The sequence below is a fragment of the Glycine soja genome, chromosome 9, assembly GCF_004193775.1.
Source record: "Glycine soja cultivar W05 chromosome 9, ASM419377v2, whole genome shotgun sequence".
NCBI lineage: Eukaryota > Viridiplantae > Streptophyta > Magnoliopsida > Fabales > Fabaceae > Glycine > Glycine soja.
In genome coordinates, this window is record NC_041010.1 from 42,792,417 (window position 1) to 42,818,183 (window position 25,767).

General features: G+C 32.3%; 4 protein-coding genes and 1 long non-coding RNA gene across 14 annotated transcripts; 3 read left to right on the forward strand and 2 right to left on the reverse strand.

The window, feature by feature from the left end:
• Window positions 1-2,624: 2,624 nt before the first annotated feature.
• LOC114425011 (luc7-like protein 3) lies at window positions 2,625-6,535 on the reverse strand. Of its 10 annotated transcripts, none has more exons than XR_003669182.1 (9): window positions 6,355-6,535; window positions 6,142-6,270; window positions 5,805-5,844; window positions 5,131-5,206; window positions 4,826-5,026; window positions 4,472-4,681; window positions 3,999-4,390; window positions 3,845-3,906; window positions 2,641-3,762 (listed from the first exon to the last, which is right to left on the reverse strand). XR_003669182.1 is itself a non-coding variant. In XM_028391730.1 (7 exons), exons 1-7 carry the CDS (start codon window positions 6,395-6,397, stop codon window positions 4,061-4,063), a joined length of 1,029 nt encoding a protein of 342 aa, XP_028247531.1. In that variant the 5' UTR covers window positions 6,398-6,535; the 3' UTR covers window positions 2,641-4,060. The 10 variants fall into 10 exon arrangements, 1 of the variants encoding a protein (XP_028247531.1); XR_003669179.1 differs by having other exon boundaries at window positions 2,641-3,504; window positions 3,638-3,762; window positions 3,845-4,390; XR_003669180.1 differs by having other exon boundaries at window positions 2,641-2,925; window positions 3,427-3,504; window positions 3,638-4,390.
• Window positions 6,536-8,220: 1,685 nt separating this feature from the next.
• Window positions 8,221-9,213, forward strand: LOC114367383 (peroxisomal membrane protein 11B-like). The gene has a single exon (XM_028324558.1). The coding sequence runs from the start codon at window positions 8,338-8,340 to the stop codon at window positions 9,007-9,009; it is 672 nt and encodes a 223-aa protein (XP_028180359.1). The 5' UTR covers window positions 8,221-8,337; the 3' UTR covers window positions 9,010-9,213.
• A 4,442-nt stretch (window positions 9,214-13,655) lies between these two features.
• Window positions 13,656-17,427, forward strand: LOC114425012 (cell number regulator 6-like). The gene is made up of 4 exons (XM_028391731.1): window positions 13,656-13,913; window positions 15,427-15,541; window positions 15,998-16,275; window positions 16,962-17,427. Exons 1-4 carry the CDS (start codon window positions 13,809-13,811, stop codon window positions 17,187-17,189), a joined length of 726 nt encoding a protein of 241 aa, XP_028247532.1. The 5' UTR covers window positions 13,656-13,808; the 3' UTR covers window positions 17,190-17,427.
• Window positions 17,428-18,155: 728 nt separating this feature from the next.
• Window positions 18,156-19,236, forward strand: LOC114366855. The gene is made up of 2 exons (XR_003657060.1): window positions 18,156-18,449; window positions 18,601-19,236. It is a non-coding gene; the product is annotated as an uncharacterized LOC114366855 (long non-coding RNA).
• Window positions 19,237-21,198: 1,962 nt separating this feature from the next.
• LOC114425527 (mannan endo-1,4-beta-mannosidase 5-like) lies at window positions 21,199-23,359 on the reverse strand. The gene is made up of 5 exons (XM_028392472.1): window positions 22,985-23,359; window positions 22,374-22,568; window positions 22,143-22,265; window positions 21,839-22,041; window positions 21,199-21,715 (listed from the first exon to the last, which is right to left on the reverse strand). Exons 1-5 carry the CDS (start codon window positions 23,321-23,323, stop codon window positions 21,352-21,354), a joined length of 1,224 nt encoding a protein of 407 aa, XP_028248273.1. The 5' UTR covers window positions 23,324-23,359; the 3' UTR covers window positions 21,199-21,351.
• Window positions 23,360-25,767: the final 2,408 nt, after the last annotated feature.

Consider the following 25,767-nt stretch of genomic DNA (forward strand, 5'->3'; position numbering starts at 1 on the left):
AAATATGTCATGAAAATACAAATTTTAGTCCCCGAGAGTGTAAAAAGTGCGACAAATATATCCGACCGTTAATAAAGTAGCTTACGTGGCACGTAGGAACAAATTTGTCACTAAAATAATTATCAACGTGGTCATCTCTAATTTTCAGCATAGGGATATATTTATCATATAATAGTTTTTTGACTTTTCGTCTTTCTACCTTGCTGATAAATGTGTCCCTGAAAGTGTAAAAAGTGCGACAAATATATCCAAACGTTAATAGTAGATTGTGACTAATTATTATAATTTGAAAAAATTTATAATGATTGCAACAATTATTTTTTTAAACAAATTCATAAATTAAATTGAGTCTAAAAGAAAAAATAATACTCGTTTTATAAACTATAAATATTTTTTTTACACTCTCATGCTTGATGAAAGGTTCAAGTAAAAAAAATATTTATTGGAAATCATTATAGTTAAATTAGATCCATGAATAATTTTTAAGGAAAATTTCAATTGTAATGACACTTTCAATTTGTAAAAAACACTCACCTCTTTTGAAATGATTTTTTTAAAGGTTATGATTTTTTAAATGATCAATCAATAAAAAATAATTGTGTATGATTTAAAAAAAATTAAAAATCAACAAACTTTTATTATACTTTGTTATTTGATGTCATTGCATATACTAATGGACATTCATATTTTATTATGAAAAATTTATTAAAAAAATTAAATAAATAGTGCTTCATTAAATAGAAACAATGATTTTGTTATCGTTTTACAGTAATTTTCTTTTCTTTTGTTTTGGTAGCTTCTATTTAAGAGTTAACAACCAAAAGATTGATTTTTTTGTAGTTGAAGAAAAGTAAGAAGAATTTGTCAAAGTAATAAAAATTCACTTCCATTGGTAATATTTTATGCATGTCTCAACCGTTGATGAAACTAAAAATTATATAACTGAAACAAACACTTACCGGGTGTGATATAGCTCTCCCAAAAATTGTCGCAATCATTATAAATTTTTTAAAATTATAATAATTAGTTACAATCTATTATTAACCTTTGGATATATTTGTCACATTTTTTATACTTCCAGGGACTAAATTTTACATTTTCATCTTTCAGGGACGCATTTGTTAGCCGAGTGAGAAGACGAAAAGTAAAAAAAAAATATTATATGATAAATATGTCCATATGCTAACAATTAGAGATGATCACATTGATAATTATTTCAGTGACAATTTCATCCTTCTGTGCCATGTAGGCTATTTTATTAACGGTGACACACGGAAGTTTCCGTCCGAATATATTTGTCACACTTTTTATATTTTTCGGGACTAAATTTTATATTTTCATCTTTTAAGAACATATTTGTCAGCGAATTACATATTTAGGGATAAAATTATCTATTTATCCTAATTTTTATTTTTCTTCCAACCAAACAGAAGAAATACTTCGTAATTTTTTTTATTTTCTTTCTCCTCACTTTCTCTCCTAACAAATAGACAATTAAGTTTAAATGCCTCTACATATCACTCACTCTACATTTCAATCTTATAAAAAAAATCTAATTTTCATAAGCATAAACAATTGTCAATTTTGATCATATTATCAGTGATTATTTTGTTTGAAGAAAAGTGGTAAAATATAAATCTCCTAATACTACTGAACAAGACAGCAATGACACAAACGCAAGCTGCAAGCAAATTTACCTAATTACATTACATCTACTCAATTAGCTCGAGGGTCAAGGATCCAACTAAGGTTGCCTAGCAAATAAAATTTGAGACTTTAATGAAAATTGAACCCAAATTCATAGAAAGGATGAAAAATAGCTCTGAATCCTTGACTGCTCATTAACTTGTGTTTGCTTGTCAAGTTTTATAAAATTTACGTAAAATATAAGGACCAAATTAAATATTTTTACTTTTATACGTGACGCTTATTTTCTAACTTCATTCGAAAACTTAAAACACAATAACGTAGAGGAATTTAATCCCTCATGTTTAAACTTAACGTTCAGTCATTCAGAGGCAATTTTTTACTACCACAAAGTTAAAAGATACAATTCACATTTTTTAAAGTTGTCTTTCAAATTAATCCCTGAATTTTACTCAAATATATTTGAGGATTCAAATAAAAAATATTCAATATTTTAAGAATCATCCAAATAATTTTATTATTTTTAAAAAGTAAGTTTTTTTAATGCTAAAGTAATAGTTTAACAACGAAACATTCAGCCAAAAAAGTTTAACAATGAAATTTGTGGTTTTTCAACCCAAAAATAGAACTTATCAAATGCTTATTTGAATTGTATTTTTTTTTAATTTACATAATCCTGTCATCTTGTTATATTTGAGAATGCGTAGATACTTAATTGAGTTATAAATGAGTCCAGAATTTTTTTTTAATTTTGTATGAAGTTGGAAAATATTTATATATTGTAAGTTCCGTACAAGTTCTTGCATTTGCTAAGACATCAAACCCATCGAGTCTATCACCATATTTGTCGCAAGGCAATTCCGATGAAAAAAAAGGAATCTATCTTCATTTTCACATGTGTTTTGATAAATCATTCCATGTCTTACAATAGTAAGAAAACAAAAAAAGTTTAAGCAGGAGAGGAAGAGAGTGGAGAATAACATGAAAACAAAATAAAAATGCAAAGCTCCAAAAGTAGCTCATTTTATTTCCTAGAATCATTACAATCTTTAAGATCGCATGCTCAAAGTATGTATAACCAGCAGTCCTAGTTCATCAAGTATTTGACTGTCATTTCGAATAATAAAAGCACAACGCTTTCTCCTGATATCAAAAGAAAAGGCTTAATTTTCATCTTGCCTCGTTTCTTATAATAACAAGAGGCGACGATTGTTTTCCTGCACATATCACCTCCAGAAACAATCTAGCCAACAAAGATCACAAAGACATTTTGTGTTCCTGAACACCAAATTAAATGCTCTTTTATCCAGATGAGACATTTACCTCTAATCACCCAGACAATAAAGGTAGGAACGTTTGTTCATGAAAGAAGACATTCTGCAACCCAGTTCAACGAAAGTTTTTCATGCAAATGTCAATAATTCTAGTGATCAAATCCGGCAAAGACAACTACATCCCTGTATTTGCCGGTCCTTTCAATTTTCTATTCAAACACTCAGTAAATAAAATATTACTTTTATAGAGGATGATTCACCATTCTCTAATTACCATTCCAAAATCCAAACCAGTTAACAATTGCTTACTTATACTGGACAACATACTAATCTTTTTCCCCATCAGAAAGCGTGTTAAGAATGACATCAGGATTCAGGAAACTAGGGAATAAAAAATAATTCTCTAACCAGGATAAGATCATATCGGATGATATCACACCAAATATATAACAGATATGATGCCATGGATTTGGAAGATAACTGACAACAAATTCAGTAAGTTTACCTATATCCTCTAAACCGGTGCTTTCGGAATGCAGTTCAATGTCAAATTCATGTCAGAATAAGCAGCATTTTTTTAAACCTGTGTTGGTTTATGTCAACTTAAGACACAAAGGCAATGAAACAAAAAAGAAAAGGAGAAACAAAACAAACATTTGTATGCCGAACAAACAAATATCAATCTATTTGTCTAGGGTATAAGATTCACATGTTACCTCAATACAAGAGAAAACCATCCCCCTCAGCAGCAATGACAATCATTCATGTAATTTTGTGCCGGACATCTTAAATCAATCAATTGATTTCCAGAAATGGGAGAAAAGAAAGACTACACACAAGGCTTCAGAGATGAATCGTCATAAATCACTTGTATCAAGGTGCAAAACAAATCATAAGAAAAATTACAACAGTGAAATACCTACCTCAACCCTTTTCTCCATTAATAATATTGACGAAAGGGAGATTGTATAGTCTCAACAAAGCTCTGAGATGGGAAAAGAGTAAATTCACCCTTGATGATGACAAAAAAACTCTCCAAAAGCACATTTATGTAAGTCTTGGGATATTAAATACTACCTTTTTTTTAATAAAATTCTGACATCTATCAAGAAATTCCACTAATTTGAGCAAATTGGACTTCAAGAAGACCTTCTGTGGCTATGCTTAACAGGGGAGCGTGACCTGCTCCGATCACGGTACCTGTCTCTACCTCCATTTCTCACCCTATAATCCATCCCCCTTCCCCCATCTCGATAACCTCTAACATCATGCTCCCGAGACCTTTCACGATCTGAGTCTCTATCTCTATACCTATCCCTCTCCCTATTGTGATCTTTATCACGATGCCTATCCCTATCACTTGAATCACTTCGTCTCCTCTCAGACTCCTTCTCCCTCTGTTTCCTCCGTTCTTCCACCTCTCTTTCCCGAGCTAATCTTTCCTCTTCATTAGCTTTCTCCTTAGCAGTCTGAAAAACAGTACTAACTTATATAAAAAAAAAATTATAAATATTTTAGTGCGTAAATTAGTTCAAGACAACGAAACTTGCCTTAAACTCATTTATGAAGTCGCGAACCATTCCATAACCAACATGCTGCTTTCCTGTGACATGAGACTGAGTCCTTTCTGCAGCATCATTTGCCACAAGAAAAGAACCACATATTTCACAGAGTGCCATCTTCTTCTCCTGACCAAGCATCAACAGCTTATCATTTTGAGGTTGCGTTAAGGCTGTCTTCTCAGCATTAAGTGTCTCCACCTGTAAGAGAAAGTCCCCCAAACCACACACACACACACCCAAAAATGGAAATTTAACACAAGGTTCTTCAGATCTTCTAGAGCTAAATCTTTATAAGTTAATTTTATATGAAAGGGAAAAAAGGTATTGCATCATCTTCAGCACCTTTCTCATAAGAGCTTCAGCTTCATCAACCTTCCCTGCTTCGCCAAGAGATTCAACTTGTTCCAGAAGGTTCTTTATTTTCTCCTCCAGCACAGATAGCTGCTCAGATTTTTCAGCTGTCAGCGGTGGTGGTGGTGCTGGCTCTACCTCTTGAGCAAGACGTTCTCGCCCACGTCTTACTCTTCTGTCCAAGTCCATCACCTGGGATTACAGAAAATATTAAGAATGATTCGTCAACATACAAACAAGAGTAAATTATGGAGTGTTGAGACTTGGGTGGGTGTGATAACAGGGAGGTGACCTACCAATTTCTCACAAAATTGAGAAAGTTCAGCTTCAAATTTCGGTACATATGCATCGTGTCTTGGAGATTTGTCGAAACTGAAGTCACCAACAGTAAAACTCATTAAATCAGAAACTCAACTATATAACTATGGAATAATCTAAAAACAATGTAATGAGACTTGTGCTTTTCATTTATTGGCATATCTTGTTATCAAATGTACACATATGACAAAGTAAAATCAGCGAAGGATGGTAAACTTGTGAAAAGAAGCAGCATCAGTAAGGTTTGTATTGAAAAAACCACTATAGCACCAATTGAAGCAGGAACTGTGAAACTTATATTGAATATGGTAATGCAAGCTGAAACAGGTTAATAATAGAACAAGGACCTACTTTAAAATGAAATTACAAGTAACACAACATTAAACCAACTTCAACACAATGATAGAGTACTAACAGTAGCAAAAATTTTGTAACAGAACCACACAGGAAACCACTGTCTAACATTAAAATAATATAAAATTACATCTTCATACAGGTATGCCTTACAATCAGAAACGTAATAGTTTTCACACTTATTTATTAGCGAATATTTGCAGCAAGACTAAAGAAGTTCCATACAGCTCATCATTAGAAATCTCATACAGTTCATTTACAAAACCTGAACTATATGAACATAAATTTACTTGTTCACCTTTCTTTCAACTTCGGGTCATGTATTCTCGGGCAAGGTCCTGCATCAAAATTTACCGCACATTAAGCAAATGGGTAAAAAATGAGATTCAGCCACAGCCATCAAAACAAAGAAGATCCCTATGGTTGCAGAGGGAACTCAATTCAAAAGATATATTAGTCATGAATTCATTAACTAACCTCAGCGAAAGCTCACAAAAATCACAAAAATAAAAAACACTCTAAAACGAAGACATCAAAACAATCTAACACGTGAAGTAACAGTGACAGTGTAGTTGAATTGACATCACACTACAGAGAATTGAAATTGAATGGATTGTGATAGAATCGAAACGCACCGAGATCACTGCGCGTGTTGACGAAGAGATCGTGAGGGCAAAAGCGCACCATGTAGAATCCACACACTTCCTTATCGTCCCAACTCACTTCCTTGTACCCCTTTCTCTCTTCCTCCGTCAAGTTGCGCGCTGAAAAATTCACCACATACAAATTCGTCAATTTAGGAATAGTGGATTTCGTGAATTGAGAATGCGAAAAGGACACATGTATACCTGCACCCATGAGTTCGTCGAGTAAAGCCCTCTGAGCGTCCATAATGAAACAAAGGAAAAGAGAAACCCTAATTCAAATGAATTCCTCTCCAAATTGAAAGGAATGGGAAGGGAAGTGTAGATAACACGGGATTGCGAATTTGGTTTATAGGGTAGGGTTTGTGGGTGCCGTGAACACTGGTTAAATGGACAGTTACCACTTTTCCTCTTTCTTTTCCTTTTTATTTTTTCTTATTTTTTGTTTGTTTATTTTCTTCCTTTGTGAATATTTATTATTATTGTTAGTTATATAACACTATTAATATAGTATTATTTTCATAAATTATTAAATTAATAATAATTTAGTGATAAATCTTGACTTTTGAAAAATAACTGTATCTATTTAGTTTTAAAAAATAAATATTTATGAATAAAAAAACAAAATAAAATTCCTAGAACTCTAATAAGGGGTATTATCACTCCTCATGTCCCAGTTGACTCAACTGGACTCCTTGAAAATTTTGACGGGTTTAAGATTAAAAAATTACTTAAAGCATTTTGAGAACAAGTTTTAATTATACTTCAGATTATTCTAATTCGATCTAATATTATATGTTTTTAAAATATATAATTTTTAAACAATTATACATTAATAATGCAACTTCTTGACTTAAAACATTAGCTAATAAGAGAGGAGCAAGCTGCAGCGAACATGTTTGATAGGCCATGAGTTGTTGTTGGTTTTCTAAGTATCAGACTTTAATAGAGTTTACCACAGATGCATACAAATGATGAGATGAAGATCCTTCATTGATAAGCTTGATGGCCATCAATGAATATGATTCACAAATCAAATATCTAGTGCCTGACTCTTTAGCTAATTTGAGACAAAAAGCTCAACATTCATGTTGGTGGTGTAACTGCATAAGAAAGAATAGCCCAAGGCCCATTCTCCTGTCGCATTGCCTACTGAACTTCTATCCGTATTAAGTTTAATGTAAGGTTCCAAAGGAGGGAATCACTTAACAACCATATTGGATATGGAAGCATTGTTGTGTTGAATCTTATGAATGGTAATTATCTGGTTGATGCAAAACCAAAGAGGTCGTCATTCTTTATCTTGGAAAACTACTTTGTTGCAAGCAAACCCCAAAAAACTGGCATTTGTTACTCATATAAAGTTATTTTCCATGGATAACATCAATCTAATTTTTGTTGAACCACCTGTTGGGGTCACAAGTCTTCTCTGGGAAGAATTTAGGGGAGAGTTCTGCTTCCTTGATTTGTGTTACCGTAGCAAAAATAAAATAAAATAAAGGTCCTGAGGATCAGGTTTGGGTTCAAAAAATAAAATAAATGTAATTATTTTATTGATGATTTAAAAAATGTAAATGCAGAATTTTAAAATAATAATAATTGAAATATTACACTCACGCTCGTCTTAAATGAAAATAAAAAAAGATATTTATAAGAAAATGACACGTTTAATTACAATATGAATGTGAAACTGAATTGGAATATGAATATGGAACATCACATTAATAGATATAGATTCCAATATAAATATTATTTAAATACCCGTATTATTGCCATATGGTAGTAGTTCCGATTTTAGGGACAAACATCAAGAAGTCTTATTATATATCCTGCTAAATGGACTGTGAGAAAACCCGTGTTCCATATTATAAATCAAATTAAAGCCGCCTAACCGATTGAAAAAGCATCACAAATTTTCTGAATACTAGACATTTTTACAAGAAATGAAATGAATAATAGATGTACATGTAGCCAGAAGCAGAAGAATATATATATATATATATATATATATATATAAAACACCAAGTGCACAGAATCTCCATGTCACAAAAAAAAAAATGAATGGTGGTATGAAGTAATAAAAGTCTAACCACAAACTTCTCTTATCCAAGAAAGCAGCATCTGTGAGCCAAGTAAGTTAAAGATTTCTAAAGCTGGGACAAAGTTGACATACCCAGAAGCAGAAGCATGAATGACTCAGTGGACAAACTGGTAATCTTCCTAGCAAAGAGAGATGGCATAGACAAGGTGGTGAAGACGTTCCAGTACGTGTCAAAGCTCGTAAACTGGCACGTGGAAGGCACGCAGGCGGACATATCGAGGAGGTTCAAGCAATGGGAAGTGGCCTCAGGGCTCAGCAGAAAAGCCTTCAGAACTGGAAGGTTCCTCAGCGGCTTCAACGTTCTTCGCAGAAACCCAGGCTCCACCCTTTCTCTTAGGCTACTAGCGGTGCTCGCAAATGCAGGGGAAATGGTGTATTTCTTCTTCGATCACTTTCTTTGGTTGGCAAGGATTGGGACCATAGACGCAAGCTTGGCGAAGAAGATGAGTTTCATATCCGCGTTTGGTGAGTCTGTTGGGTATGTCTTCTTCATCATAGCTGATTTCATTATGCTCAAAGAAGGGATCAAGGCACAGAGAGAGCTGAGCAGCTCCAAGGAGGAAGAGATCAAAATAGGGATTCAGAAGATCAGAAGCGATAGAATCATGAGGCTAATGGCAGTGGCTGCTAATGTTGCGGATTTGTTCATAGCAATAGCGGAGATTGAGCCAAACCCTTTCTGCAACCACACTGTTACGCTTGGTATTAGTGGCTTGGTTTCTGCTTGGGCTGGTTGGTATAGAAATTGGCCTTCATAAACCTAAGCTAGCAAGACCATGCAGGCTGTAATTTTGTTTTTTTTTTTTTTTTACGTACGTCTAATATTAATGGATGCTGAATAAATACTTTAAATTTAATCGTGTCTAGCTTATAAACTCTTAACATGGTTTTTTTGTTATGTGGGTAAAAGGTCGTCATTGTACGTGTTTTCTGAGTTATTAAAAAAGAACATCTGAAAATCACCATCATATCATTCTAAGAGTTTACTTTTTACTTTGCCTAATTTCAGTTATAGATGTCCTAAAAGTATATTTATTTTATAGTACAAGACGCAAAATGTAAAAAGTATCCTTTTTAATTATATATGGTGTTAGAAGATTAATATTGAAAAATATATATCTAGGCAATGTATATATGATAATGATGGTGTAAAATGCAAAGAATTGAATGTTAATTTTCATAGCAATTAGGAAGGATACAATCTTTTTAATTGCATTTTATTTTTGAGTAAATCACGTGATATAATCTTGTTTTGAAAATAACAATGGCTTGAAAGACTAGTTCTCTCCATAAAGATTATTTTCTTTACACAAATTTTCAATTTACGGCCTTGTTTTATATGGAATCAAATATGTTACTTTCGTACAAAAATAATAGTACTACACTTTGTATATCTTTTTTATTTGAGTTTAATATATAGTGTTACTTATTGCAGGACTGTAAAATATTTTACATTATCACAAGTATCAACCAATTAAAAAACAATTTTATTGTGACTTTTTGAGTAATTATTATCCCAAATTTATTTAAAAACTTTTTACAAGCTCAAAATAAGATGCTAACTTATAAATTCTAAACGTTTTATGAACTTAGTGAAAGAGTTTTTTGTGAAACTCTAGGATAGTTTCTCTTAACAGAGTCTAAAATAAGTAAGATTAATTAGAATGAATAGTATTTGTAGGAATTCAAACTCAATTAAATTTGTGTAACTCTGATTAATTGAAGTACTGGTAGGAATTAAAAAAATCTTTTCTCTCAAACAATATATATTGTTCATTTTTTTTTTTGAAATACACCTTAACATTTTGAACTTCATATCTGCCTATTCTTCAACCTCAACCTCTCTACTCTCTTCATTCCTACAGTGAATTTAAGCAAACGGGGACATGAGTACGTGTATACATTTTCAAAGAATGAATTAATAACACTGGTTGATGAATGCTGAAGATTGTCTCGAGGTATAACAATACAGACTCATGGCAGAATAAGAATACTGCATGATGAGATGGGGAAATTTAAAATTTTCATAAATTTTGAATTCTAAGAATTTTAAATATTTTAATTGAAATTCTTTTATTTTTAAAATTTTGTGTTTGGATAAAAAAAATTAAAATTGTGAGGGTGAAAGAAAATAGACAAAAAAAAAGAGAAAATATGGTTGGTGTGCTTCCAAAGAGAAGAACACTGATGCGCATAGGAAGTTGCAGAAGAATCGGGACATGATGGTGTACCCCACCACACCCGACGACTATAACATTCAATCAACGACGCAAGGTATGACCCAGACCCTCAGTGTCAGCGAGCACCTCCGCTGCGTGATGGAGAGTGACAACTGCTTCCCTGATTAGCAGATGTAATTCTATGTGTCTCCTTACGCCTACACTTGATCAATGCTCCACGAGCTCAGACACACGGGAGCGACATGGATGGGGTGAAAAAAGGAAAAAGAGGGATGGGGTTTCTCTTGCTTTTGGCATAGCGGGCCCTGGCGGGAGGCCCGTACGACGGGCTATTAGCTCAGTGGTAGAGCGTGCCCCTGATAATTGTGTCGTTGTGCCTGGACTGTGAGGGCTCTTAGCCACATGGATAGTTTAATGTGCTCATCGGTGCCGACCCTGAGATGTGGATCATCCAAGGCACATTAGCATGGCGTACTTCTCCTGTTTGAACTGGGGTTTGAAACCAAACTTATCCTCAGGAGGATAGATGGGGCGATTCAGGTGAGATCCAATGTAGATCCAACTTTCTCTTCACTCGTGGGATCCGGGCGATCCGGGGGGACCACCACGGCTCCTCTCTTCTCGAGAATTCATACATCCCTTATCAGTATATGGACAGTTATCTCTCGAGCACAGGTTTAGGTTTGGCCTCAATGGAAAAAAACGGAGCACCTAACAACGTATTTCTTGAAGAAGAGGATCATCGGTGTTAGGGAAGAGGCCCAAGTTCGAGAACGGAATTTTGAAAACTTTTCAGGTGAAAGAGAGGATAAATGTTATAAAGGAAATACCCGAACATTTTAGAAGATTCTTTTATAAAGAAGAGAATTTCAATTTTTCACCTTTTACAAGAAAATTGAAATTCTATATTTTTAGTTGTTTAAAATTCTGTTTTAAAATTCTAAAAATTTAAATTTTTCATAAAAAAACATCCACACAATAAATGCTAAATTACAGAAATTTAAATTCTCTGATAAATTACTTTTCTCGATTAAAATTCTTCATCTAAACGCATTCTAAAGATATAACATTAAAAACACCATTTAAGTCTTTTACTTACATAGTCTAAATGTATAGTATGCGAGTCAGACTTTCCTTATGATTGCAGAATAACATATTTTTTTGATAAACGGGATGATCAAGATAAAAAAAATGTATAGTATGCGCCCAAGGTACGTAAGACACTGATTTCACGTTACTGTATCAAAGAGATAGTGCAAGGAAAAAAAATAATAATAAAATCACCTAAATGAGAACCACAGATTTCTTCTCAAAATTAAATGTACTCTCCTTCTATCCTGTTTTTCCCCTCCTCAGTTTTTTGAGTTTGTTAATCAATCAATTAATAGTAATATCTATAACATATCAATAAGAATATCTATAACTAAAATTTTCCTTCAACCACTCACGTATTTGTAAACCGCTCTTTATTGACATTCATATCTTCTCACTCAGTATATCTAAACTGCACAATGCCTCTAACAAAAAAATACGGTATTGATATTCAAAACACGGTATCTGCATCGGTTTTCGATCATTTTTATCTATTCAATATCCTCTCACTCTCCATTTCTTTGTACGCTTCAAAATTGTGAAGTCATCACCCTGTCTTCCTCGGGTTCCAAATTGGGCAAAGAAGGCCAATGGCAGTAGAGGCGAGCTCTCGAGGTCAATTATAAGATTTTTCATGATTATGCACATTTTTATGGCTTCATGGAATGAGGGAAAAGGACACGAGGAATGTATCATGAGTAAGCACGCCTATTTTTTTGTTCAATTATTTTTTTTAACCTACGAAATTAATTGCTGTGATAGTTATTTGCTTTGTTTTTTACTATTTGATTTTATCGCTGAAAATACTGTTTTCAAATTATATATATTTTTTTTACTTATATTTACTGGAGTTGTAATTTGAGTTTTTCTTCGCTTCAAACAGGTATTATTTTCTTTAGCTTCAATGAATCAAAATATTCTTTTTACTTGTTTCTTAATTCTGGCCATAATTTTTTTTTTATAATTTTGAAAGTTGTTTGCTTTTTTAATTTTCTTCTATCTAAAAGTTTTGTTGCTTAATATGCAAATACGAAGCGTGTTTATTAACCTCCATTCTTTCCATCTTCCTTTTACATGCATCCCCTCAGGTCTCAACTGTGAACTATGTATTCAAATAGGATAGCTCTGGGAAGTTCATATAGCAATAAGGGTGACAATTTTTGAAGGCTATCGCTTCCACAAACCACACACAATCACTCTCCTTTAACATGTTTGATCATTTTGATTATACAGAAATTATTACTGTTAGTATGCACGAGTAGATTTTATATTTAAACTGTCGGTAGAGAAATTATGTTCCGTTTTCCTTTTCTTAAAACTTTGTCGTGCAATCTGTTATTAATAAACACTGCAGGGCGAGATGTGGCCAAGGGAGATTAGAATCATGGGGAATACAGTATTACAGTTAAGGGATTACCGTGGATATACTTGTTTCAAAATAGTGTTTTTTCCTAGAGGCTTTTATTTGGAAAAAGAAATCCTCTCCATTTCTTTCATTTTTATGGTTTTAGAAAAATAAATAATACCTTTCATTTAATGTGTATCATGTCAATTTCATTTATTTATCCAAAACTTTAAAAGTGGAAAAAATGGGCAGGAAAAGAAATGGAGAGAATTTTAACCCTCCTTTTATTTTGGGTTGTGAAGAAATCTCTTAATTTTGTATTTTATATATATATATATATATATTTGCACTTCTTCTTATCTACACGGTTTCACTCCCATCAGTAACTTTTAACCATCTTCATTTTCTATTTTTTTTTTTGTTTTCAGTCACGTGTGTTTCGGCTATCGACAGCAGTATATATAATTTAAGAGACTAAACGTGTATTTTCCAATTACTTACGTCATATTCAACGAGCCTTTTTTTTTACTGACTGAAAAAGCGTTATTACTTAGGATTTTTGTTTGGAATTTTTTTTCATAAAAGTTAAATTTTAAAAAATAATCTTTTTAAAAAATGTTCTATAGGACTATATGTTTGTTTTATTTTTTCAAAATAATTAGAAATAATGAAAGTTAAAATCAGAAATTATTTTAAATAACACTTCGAAAAAAAGTACTGTATTAGTATTAACCGAAATATGTTTTTTTTTAAACAAAAAGAAGTTAACCTTAATAAATGGCGATAAAAGAAAGGCATAGCATAGGGCGGTTGACTCAAGTAAACAGCGTTCCAACGCTGTTTCCTTTCTGTTTCTTTTTTCTTCTTCCTTCTTCCTTTCTTCGTTGTTGTTGTTGCTGCGATTCTCTAGATCTTGAACAGTGTTTTCGTGTTCGGTGAGATGGAAGAAAGGAAGCAATCGCGTTATGTGAAGTTGACTAAAGATCAGACACCTCTCGAAGATATTACCCCTGGCGAACTCAATCAGCCAATTCAGGTTCCTCAGGTAACCAACGCTTCCATTTCTACACTTTCTTCTGTTCTTTACCCCAAATCTTGAAGATGGAAACCTTGTTGAAGGGTTTATTCTGTTCCACTTGCGCTTTTAGTGAAGAAAACAATGGAGCGGATAATTAGTGTGTTACTATGCAATTGCAGTCAAATAGGTACAATCCCCCTTTTTTTAGGTCTCGGAACAAAAAATCTTGACTCCTCACTCACCACCATCATTACAATGTGAATTTGGGTGGTTTGTCTCTCATTTTAGACTCAGAATTCGCTTGCTAGCGTGAAATTGAATCTATGAACAACAAACACGCGGCAACTCCGCAAATTGAATCCATGAAGCACAAACACCAAATCGAATTACGTGCGCGTGTGTGTGTATATATAGAGAGAGAATGGAGTGGTTCATACTATTCTATTGTTTAACATTTTTTCACAGCATTTTATAACTTCGAACATGATGTAATTTTTATTGATTAAACTGTTCATTTATAATGTAAATCTTATAAAATTTAACAAAAAAAAAGGTCAAATAACACGCAGACCAGACACGACATCGAAATGTGGTGTTCATGCTTTGTAGGAAATTGTTATGATCATCGATCTTGGATGCGAGTATTATTGTTTTTGCACCATCTTGCCTGTCAGTTAGTGATGAGTAGAACATGTATAGAGTCTATAGACATGACAGCTTAGGACTTAACAAAATAAATAAATTATATTGCTTATTGCTGTTATATCTATACTACAGTTGGGGATGGCAAAGGAGTCCCAACCACCTGAACTCCCCCCAACTTTACTGGGGCTAGATTCAGGTTCGGGTTTTCTCTATTTTTAAGAGTCAGGGGATGCTCATACCCACCCAGCTGTTCAGGAAAATTACAAAAATGCCTTTATGCTTGAACATGAGAATCTGTGTGCTCTTTCACTTTGACGCTCACAGGTTGTTTACAAAACATACTTATTTTTGAATTTTACAAATCATATTTGTTAACCAATTGAGAATAAGGAATAACAATATTAATCAATTTAGAAAGATGAGTAAGAATAAATAATACTAGTACCATTTGATAGCTCTTTGACAAAAAGCATCTGCACAAAACATGGAGAAATGTATGCATTAAGTGACACGGATGTATATAAAAATGGTTAAGAAAATAGTATTTGGGGGTGGGGCAGGGAAACCCAATCCCCACCAAGGGTAGGGATGGCTACTTATTTTCTACCCCGGAAAGGAATCGAAACTGGGTTGAGGATAGAGTCAAGGAGCGGGGATGGGGAAGGCAAAACTTGCCTACACCCCATACCTTAGAAACTTCCAATGATATCAGCTTTTAATTTAACTAGGTATGCAGTTCTGATTTTAAATTTAAAATTTCACTCAATAGTTCTAGATCTGAGTCAGAGCAATATGAAAATGTTAAAAATGTGTGTCTGTATATTTTTGGGGTTTCGAGTGACTTTTTTTATCTATAAGTAGATAATATCTCCTCATGGTTTTTGATAATTTTCAGTTGGATGTTCGTAAGTGCCCTGAATGTAGACAGCCGCTACCTGAAAGCTATGCTCCTCCTGCTGATGAACCTTGGATGACTGGGATCTTTGGATGTGCTGAAGACAGAGAAAGCTGTAAGTTAATGCATGACAAGCTCTTAAATTGTACTAGAATTGGGCTGCTGGCTATGATATATTCTAGACTAGTCAACTGAGATTTGGGAATGTTCATTGTGTGTGCTAATAGCCTCCAATGTGTTAATTTTTTCCAATGTAAATTTTCCAATTGATGTGATCTAAACTCAGCTATACAAGGCTAGAATGCAGATCCATGAATTCATTTAATACTAACTAGTTGTCTAGCCAAAGACTAAAGTTAAGAGTGAGCAGCTGTATCACATAAAATTTCATTATAAACTTTCTTTGACCAATTTGTTCTCTTACTATCAAAATATTTTCAATATATGTATGGTTGGGCTATGCCTTAAACTTCCATGTGAAGGATTTATATGCATGGCTGGAGTTTGCTGACATTTGACAGACTATGGTAAAGAGTTGCTTCCTTTTACATTATTTCCACCTTCTTTGCAGGCTTGACCGGACTGTTTTGTCCTTGTGTATTATTCGGGCGCAATGTAGAAAGATTGAAGGAAGACACTCCTTGGACTGGACCATGCATTTGTCATGCCATTTGTATTGAAGGTGGCATTTCTCTGGCAATAGCAACTGCAGCTGCAACTTCCATCTTTCCTGCTATTAACCTGGGGACTGTATGTCTCATTGTTGAGGGTTTATTGTTTACATGGTGGATGTGTGGCATTCACACTGGTCAAGTGCGCCAATCCTTACAGAAGAAATATCACTTGAAGGTACATGTCTTGAAAATATTTTTCATTAGGACAAATGGTCAACATCAAATCTGGAATGTTGTATATCAGACATCCCTCATTCCCTCTAATGAGACATATTCTTTGGCTTGCGTCAGATTGGTAATGTAGAACCAATGCATGCCAAAAATCATGTCCTTCTTTGGGAGCCTGTTCTGTTACAAAACCCACTTTATTTTCTTTTTGAGCAAAATTATTTGGTGATAAGACAATTTTTTATGCAAGCAGATGCATATTTTGAACTACACAACTGGAAAGGAAACAAAGATAGACTTGCTGTCTGTAATCTTAGTAGCTAACCATGAAATCTTGAGAAACTTGTAGCGTTGTCATTGTGCTTTCAATGCTACAAGACTGGGCAGAGGGGTAGTGTTATATTATTGCATGTCATCTCTTCCCTTATCTGTTGTAACTGGTAGATCCGCTCTTTCTTGGTTTTCTATGATGGCCTTTGTCTATAGAACAATTTCAAATTGTACGTCAGTTCTGTGAACAGGGCCATTCATGCTAACATGTGGGTAACTGGGTAAGAACCCTGTCATTAGGCAAGGCCGCCCCAAGATCAAATGCCTAATGGTGGTTATTGGTGCATATGCGCAGTGGAGAACTGTTTTTTATACATGAAACTTGTTTTTAAGGCTTGCTTACTCATTTGTTTATGATTGCAGAATTCACCGTGTAATGCATGTTGTGTGCACTGCTGCTTTCACTGGTGCGCCCTGTGTCAAGAACACAGGGAGATGAATGGTCGACTATCAGATAACATTTTTTCAGAAATGACCGTTGTAAACCCTCCTCCGGTTCAAGAGATGAAAACCACTGATGACAAGGAAACTCCTGAAACGTCTTCACCTAACAACGGTGAGCATACTGATTTGGAGATACAGGCTGTATAAGGAAGGCGGGATACTATTGTTAATATTCTGGGGTGGGGAGGGGGTAATACTATGCTTTTTTAATAGAGAATTTTTTTCTTTTTATCTTTGACTAGAGTTCTTTCTCCCTGTTTCATTGGACGTGTTATATGTAGGAGTGTCTCATATAACTTTCCTTGGCTATAGAGAGCCTAACAAATTATACCGAATCCTTAATTTTTTAATGTTTTCCGGCTTCAACCATTAACCCTCTCTGCAAGTGTCTATCTTTTCATTTTGATGATATGCAAGTGCATCTTTCAATTTTGTTTTTCGGTTTATTTTTCATCACTGTCAAGATTCACTTATTGATGTGAAGTAGGTAAATATGATTAAAAAAAATTAAGCCTCAAATTAATCAGGCAGTGATAATGAAGTAAAGAGTAAACCTCGAGTAAGAAATGTTTAACATTGAGGCCTTCCAACAAACCTTTTTTGTATGTATATGACTCATCCAATGTATGAATAATGATAAAACTATGAAACACGGCTACTTTAGCTCTGACGACTTTTACACATCTTAACATTAAGTATAAATCTTAAAACGTTATTATACCTTCAATTATTTTTTTTTACAAACGGCAATTTTATTTACAGTTTTAATAAAACAGTATGATTTTTAACTGTATAAATTTGAATAAGTTTTAGCTATTTTATAAAAACTTCAAATCAAATAATTAAATCAATAAATGTATTAATTTATCAAGTCTCACACCTGATATCAACCAATAATGTATTAATGTCACATAATTAGATAAAAAAAACGTTAAATGATATAATCATTAGGACTTGTTCTGGAGAAGATTCTTGCGGCTTATATTTGTCAATAGTTATTGAATACTGTTATTAAACAAGGTTGCCTCGAGAGGGCGGCGGGTGAACATTATAAAAATTAAAATGTAACAATTGAGTATTCTTATAATCCTTATCTTCTGCTTCAAAAAATAATCCCCTATCTTCGTCCACGTTTTGTTCTTATCCATATCCGATTTTTATTTAACATGTAGAGTCGTTATTCTACGGAACCCTTTATTACTTTAGGGATTAATCGAAGTCAACTGACCCAATTCATAAACAAACTATATGGATTTCCTCGATGATCGGATTTATTTATTATCGCTTAGATGTTTTTCTGGTTCTGAATTTCAAACTAATTTTATGCCCTGTTTATATTCTGTTTCATTTGAAGTTATAAAATTTAACTCAACAGAACCACTAAACAGAATTGAGTTCTGGTAACAGGTAAGATTCTTCTCCTAACAAGACGAAACGTATTTTACGCAACACATAAAAATAAATAAGAAAATTGTTTTAGTGATCTATGTCGCCATTATTATCCATAGCTAGCTAGCTAGCTAAAGGGAATTTATGTGGGCGTTGACTGTGCCAACAGGGATCATAGGGTGAGGGTTTCGCTCATCCAATCATTCCTTTGTTATCTGCACTAGTGAGTGTCGTCTTCTGATAAAACGACGTCGTCGTCACACAGCCTTGGTTAGAAGAAGAAGAAGAAGAAGGTATGGGAGACATATTCTACGGCAACGATGACCACCGAGAAATGAATGATTGTATGTATAAGGAGGATGTGATAGAAAGCATGAGAAAGCAAAGGGAAATCAAAGAACTCAAGCGCAGACAAAACAACAACAACTACTGCTGCTGCTACTTGTACTTCCTTCGATGCTTTGATGACTTTCTCACGCTTCTCCGTGCTTTCATCAACTTCTGATCGATCATCCTTTCATCTCCTTGTGACTAGCTAAGCTACTATTCGTCTTATCTTAATCAATTTCTTGTGTATTTCATTGATCGTACAAAACTCGATCATGAAATTTTTTATTTCCTCATCTAATCCACTGCTTTACATGAACTTTTTTCATAAATCCATCTGTGTTGCAGTATCGATGTAATTACTTGTATATTACTACTCCCCCTGATTTGATATAGGCGCAATAATGATAAGAGTTCAATTAGAATGTGTAGGATAACATTATGAATTATCATGTAGGATAAAATTATTAATTCTTCTACCAAAATTAAACTCATTACCAAGACTGCGAATCACCGACGCCGCATTAACCTTAAGTTGTGGTTAGCATAGTTTATCCATTTGAAACGTGATGACATTTCATTGTAGTGTGTATTTAAATTTAAGTTGGAAATGTGTGTAAATATGTTTTATGTAATGGATAAAAATCCGTGGTTTTGTTTTGTTTTTTTTTTTATATATAGACACATTTCTTATTGATTTAAAATATGGAATAAGCACAAAATGTGCCCCCACCAGCAAAAGCATTACAAATACAACACATTCATCCTCCCACAAAAATAAAAGCTCAAGTCAGAGCCAAATTCCAACGGAAAAAACAATTATTTCGTGTTCTCATATCCATCCAAATGTGATTGAAAAAAACTAACCATCCCATATTGACAAAACAATAAACTTCCATATCTTCATATTTTCCACATTTTTTTTACTGAGACTCTACGACATGCCCACCACATGATTAAAAAATTGTCTATATTAAGCGCTTTTTAACCTCTTACAGAACAAGAACATTGAATTCCTTCTGAAATTGTGCACTGGTTTAGACGAGCGATGATGATAACACAACTCTTCAATTTGGGTTTGGGGGGTCGGGTGGCACATAAAACTCTTATTAAAAGCAAAAATGTTATCATTTCCAGAGATAGAATGAAAGTTTTCATAAAACTAGAATCTTTGATCGAATTTGGTCATGTTCTTCTTTATTTGCCTATGTATGAAAAACTTATGTTTTCACTTGGATAAGATGATATATATGAAAAACTTAACATAACACTACTATCTTATTATATTATTCTTTCCTCTTTACATTGTTTGGTATCATTTTTTTAAAAACTATTAAAATATTAAGTACTTTTTTTGTTTGAATTAGTTTTTTTAAGGTTTATACTACTTTCTAAATTATAGAAGTTATATTATCAAAAGTTTTTTTTTTATGTTTTATTAAAATTTACTTTTCTCTATATAACTGTACACTTAAATTTTCAACCTCTCAAGATTAAATTGTGTCCATTATTTTTATATATGGATCGCCTCACTTCTAAACATTTAACTAGAGTACACTATATCATTGAGAGAGGCTTAATATTTTAATAAACTCTATCTTATACAATGATACTATCATTTTTTATTTTTTTAAATATAATTTTTAAAATTATTTATAGTCATTTTATTTAAAACTTTAAATTACTTATTTATTTATTTTTATGTTTTATCATGTGTGTATTTTCTATTTTAAAATATTTTTTGTTTTTTAATTAAGAATAAATGTATAGTTTAATTGACTTCTAGATAATGTTTATTTCAAAAAATAATTATTTTTTTTTATTTTCTTAAAAAATGATAAGAGTAAAGAATTAGGTATACTAAATTTATAGTTTAATTGGCATTTCTTTATAGCTTACTATCAAGGCAACTCATCTATAGATAAGGATAAGAATCATTCATGGGGTATATACAAGAAGAACTCATTTCTAAACAAGGAGAAGAATCATTCATGGTGTATATATAAGAAGAATTTGTGTACCATTCATCAAGTTCATTATTGTTCATAGGGTTCTTGAAGGTGTTAGGAATAATTAATTGTGTAACATTCATTGGTATTTTTGTTTGTACCTTTCATTGTAATCTTGTTTCTTTGATATCAGATATAAGATTGTGCATTCTTTCTTTGATGAAATCTTTTATTATATAAATTAGTTCTTTTGTTTTAGTTTTGTTTTAGTTATACTTCATACAAAAACTGCCTTAAACCTAAATTATTCCAAAAAGAAAAAAAGAGTGAGAACAGAAAAAAAATAAATTGGATGAAAAATTTACTGTGAAATAAATAATACTCAATTGTATAAGAGTTTTTGGCTCAAACTACTTTAAGTTGTTGATAGTAATACAAAGATAAAGATATCAACGTAATAAGTACATCGAGTGTTATTGTTAGTCTCAATCCACATTGAAATTTTCCCATGGTATTATTATTATAAATAATGTTTAATGCGTACAGAATGTCATAGTTATTTCTATTTAAGAAGCGGATTACTAGAAATTTTTCCAATTGGTTTCTTAAATCTTCCAATACTCTTCCAAGAGATTGCCGAATGCTCAATGCATATGCTCAAGTGCAATCATTTTAGAAGATTGTTGACTGATAACACTACTTGTAGAAGGGTTTTGAGACAAAACAATCTCATATCCATCATCATATGGGTCCATTCCTTCGTCCAAAAGTTGCCAAACCAAACCCCCAGCAAATGTTCCTCCATTTTGTGCGAAACTATAGATGCTTGAATACACAACATTCATGAACGAATCTCTTGCGCTGATGCTATACCCTTGATCTTTCTTAGATTTCCCGAATTCTGTAAACACCAATGGCTTCTTCAAGATTGTTCTTGAGTCTTCCCAGTGACTTGTCATCCACCTTTGCATGAATGCCATTTGCATGGTATCGTTTTGTCCTGTTAGCCTGTTTATGGTTCCAGTCATAATTAATTAATTAATTGTTTATGATACATGTCCAATAAATCCTTAATAAAAGTCAATTTCTTGAATTAATTGTAGTAGTGATTAATTATCTATATATGCTTACCAATTATCAGGGTAAGCATGGATTGTTGCAAAGTCAATTTCTTTAATGAGATGGTTGCTAACAAAGTCTGTACCAACTTGGAAACCAGGGTTGTCTAGTTTCCTATCCGGGATGGAGTCTCCATAGAACCCTTCCATTCCAACCTCCAATAAGTGCATTGGGTCAATAGATTTCACATAGGGAGCCATCTCCTGAACCCATGCCTGTAATAAAAACAAACACATTTTAAGAATATACTATATGGTAGAAAATGTTGAGCATATATATATATATATTGTGTGTGTGTTCAATAATCAATACATACATTTATGGTCTTGCCAGAGTAATCAACTTGGCAGCGTGGTTCGTTAATTAGTTCCCAAGCCATGATGGTGGGTTCATCTCTATAAGCTGTTTTAGTGATTGTGTTGATCCTTGTCAGCACCCTCTGCAATGCAATCAAGAACACGTTAATTAGAAGATGCTATGCTAACCACTTATTATCTTGGCTTTATTTTTAAGATGGGAATTTGAAGTAAATTAATGTTTGACATACTTTGACATGGTTTTTGTAGTAACCTTTTACAACAGGATTTGTGTAAAAGTCATCATCGTTGGCGACGGGAACACCACTGCTATTAGCCCACTGCACGTACCGAGGTCTTCCTCCAAAATCATTGTAATTGTTCACCAAGCTCAGAATCAAACGCACTCTGTACTTTCTCGCTTCTGCCACCACAAAATCCAATGCCTAGCAACAGCAAGAAAACGGTTCATATTATATTGCGCAACAAATTAAACGTACTAGCTTTTATTCAAAATGCATGCCTACATGTAACACTTTATAAAATCACATAAATTACCATGCAATTACTGACATATATGCCGCCAAAACAACTTATTATCTATATATATATATATATATATATATATATGTCGCAACTAACATGTATGATGATGTATCACTTGTATTAATTCTAACCTAAACCAAATAAATTGTGTTATGTCATATTAATTGTACTACAAATTTAATGGAATAGAAAAAAATAATCATTGATGTAGATAACCAGAGAGTCTAGTTTATTGGGTTGGTGTAAATCCTATATTCGATTATTAGGGATAAAAAAATTATTGATGTAGATAAATGCATGCGGGCATGGACTAAACCTGAAACATAGCCTCATTGTAGAGACCAGGCGATATTTGTAGAGATTGATTGCCACCATCACTAAATGCCCATGTACGACACACTGTAAGACCTATAGCTGAAGCTTCTCGAAATACATTGGAAACTTTATATCTTTGGTTTGGATCAGCAGCTACGTTCATCATCCAGTAAGAGTTAAAACCATTGAACAGAAAGGGAGAGTCATTTAGCACAAGTTCTGTTCCCTTAGTTTCAACAAATCCAGGTGTAACACGGAGAAGCCTAGCTTCACAAACTAAGGCTGAAATAAGGACACTGATAATGGCCATGGAACTAGTAAGGTTCATAATGCTGATCATTTTTGCTATATATAATGAAATGTTTACTCTAATGAACTGAAGATATATGATTAATTGGCTATGAAGATTTTGTGACTTGCTTGTTCACTATTTATAGACGTGAAAGTGGCTTAGGGAGATTGAGATGGAGATAATGGAATTCAACAAATAATGTTAGTAGATGACAAAAATATAACAATATTAAAATTAAAAAGGAGGACATTTTCATTAAGGTATGTGTTAGTTGCAAGAGGATATGGACACAGAAGTGTAAGTTACGGAATCTACCTATAGCTTGCTGAAGATCATGAATAGAAGATGCCCAGTGGTTATTTGATGTTGGTGGCATAGATTTTTGGAATACATTTATTTAAGTGGTATTTTATTTTTCGTGACGTCGTTCCCCTTTTTATAAGAACTAAGGTGCATTCAATTTGATCGACGAGAAATGTTTTTTGACACTTAAACAGTTTTTCCATTTTGGAAGAAATCCAAATCCCTCATATGTAGTTACATGTTTCTTTCCTCCAACTCCAAGTCGTTACTCGTTACATACAGTGTTTTCTTCAAGACTTTTCTTTGTTCTTTTAGCCAGTTGGCGTGTTTTGATTTGTTTAGTCTTAGAGTCAAACATTTTTTCGTCCTTTTCTTTTTTAACTTTTGTGAAAATTATATATCCAATCATTCTAACCCATTTAATGATAATTTTATTTATTGTTGCTTCATATAACTATGTTTTTATTCTGTTTAGTGATTTTTATATGATAAAAAAAGCTTAAAATAATTTTTTTTAAAAATAACAGAAGTTATTTAATATTCACCTTTTCAAATAATTTAAATTATTTAATAGAATATATTTATTACTTTTATAACATATATTTTTTAGTACACATATTATGTGTGTATGACCATACAATAAAATAATTATAAAAATAATTGTGCAACAATACTGATAAAAAAAATTTAATCAAAAGGTATCCGAGACCTTTTTTTTAACTCAACTATTTTTTGGATCGATTCATTTTTGGATAAAATGGTATTTTTAATCATAATTCATATATTATAATTAAGAAACTCAACGGTGAAACTATTTTTTTATCTGTGAAAATAAAAAATAATATTAATATAAATTTATAATAACTCACATGCACGTACTCTCCAATCCAATCAAAACTTATTGACCTAAATGTCGAAGTACTATTACTATCAATGACTTTTGATTGTTAGTCCAAATGAATATGTAGTCGGATCCTTTATATTTTTATTTTTAAATTTATAATTTCTTTTTAATTTAGTATTTTGGTCCCTATTCTATTTTTTTTTCATTTTTTAATCTATTGTTAGTCTTTTTCTATTTTGTTATATTTATCATCCAAATTCTTTATCATATTTTATGCCTGTGAGGAAATCAACAGAATATGCAAATTTATAATTTTAGAAAAGCTTATATAGTAATTAAAAATAATCTTAAGGCTTTTAATTTCTGTGGTTATTGTCCAAAATTTGTTAAAAATAGTATTAAGATAAAAACTTTAAAATGTGAATTTAGTTAGAATGTGTTGATAGTGTAATTTTTTTACATACTGATAGACATCTAATAAGTATTCACCCTATTATCTCGTCATCCTATTCATTGATATGATGTCGCAGCAAGATAAATTTCTCTTAGAGACGGGTATAAAAAAATACTACTATATTGTACATATAATTAAATTAAACTGTAAATTAAAAACAAAATAACTTATTTTTAATCTTAATAGTGCTGATTTAGTTTGAATTAGTTAATTAAAAAGTAAAATTAAATACCCGTAGCTTATATATACCTCTTAGATCCGTCCTTCTGCCCTTCTTGCTTGGTTTCCTTAAATGAAGTTCGCAATTTGTACGTTTTGTCGTCCACAAATTAATTCTGAAAATATTTTTCATTTCTTATTACGATTCTTTTACATAATTTATCCTTATATAATAAGTGATCGACTTGAATATATATTTAATTCCTGTAAATATGACTAAATTTGTTTTGAGTATTTCCACAAAAAAGCTTTAATCCTCATTTTTTTAAAATATTCTTTATCATATGCATCACTCAATAATATCATAACACATATCTAAAAATATCACGATCAATTTTATATAGTGACATGAAATATAACACGTTTAAGTGTATGTCATATACTCATATTCAATTATAAAATTTATTTTTAAATTTATAAAAACTAAAACTAATAAGTAATAACTTTTTAGAAAAATAATATAAAGGTTTAATTACCTATTTAATTTCTATAATTTCTAAATTTATTCTTTTTAGTCCTTATATTTAATAAGTAAAATTTTTAGTTTTTTTTAATTTTTAAAATTTATATTTTAATTCTGAAAAGATCTCTGCATTTAAATTTTCTTAACTCCATTAGTTATAAAATTTTAACGGAACAGATCTTCTGAAAATTAAAATATAAGTTTTATGT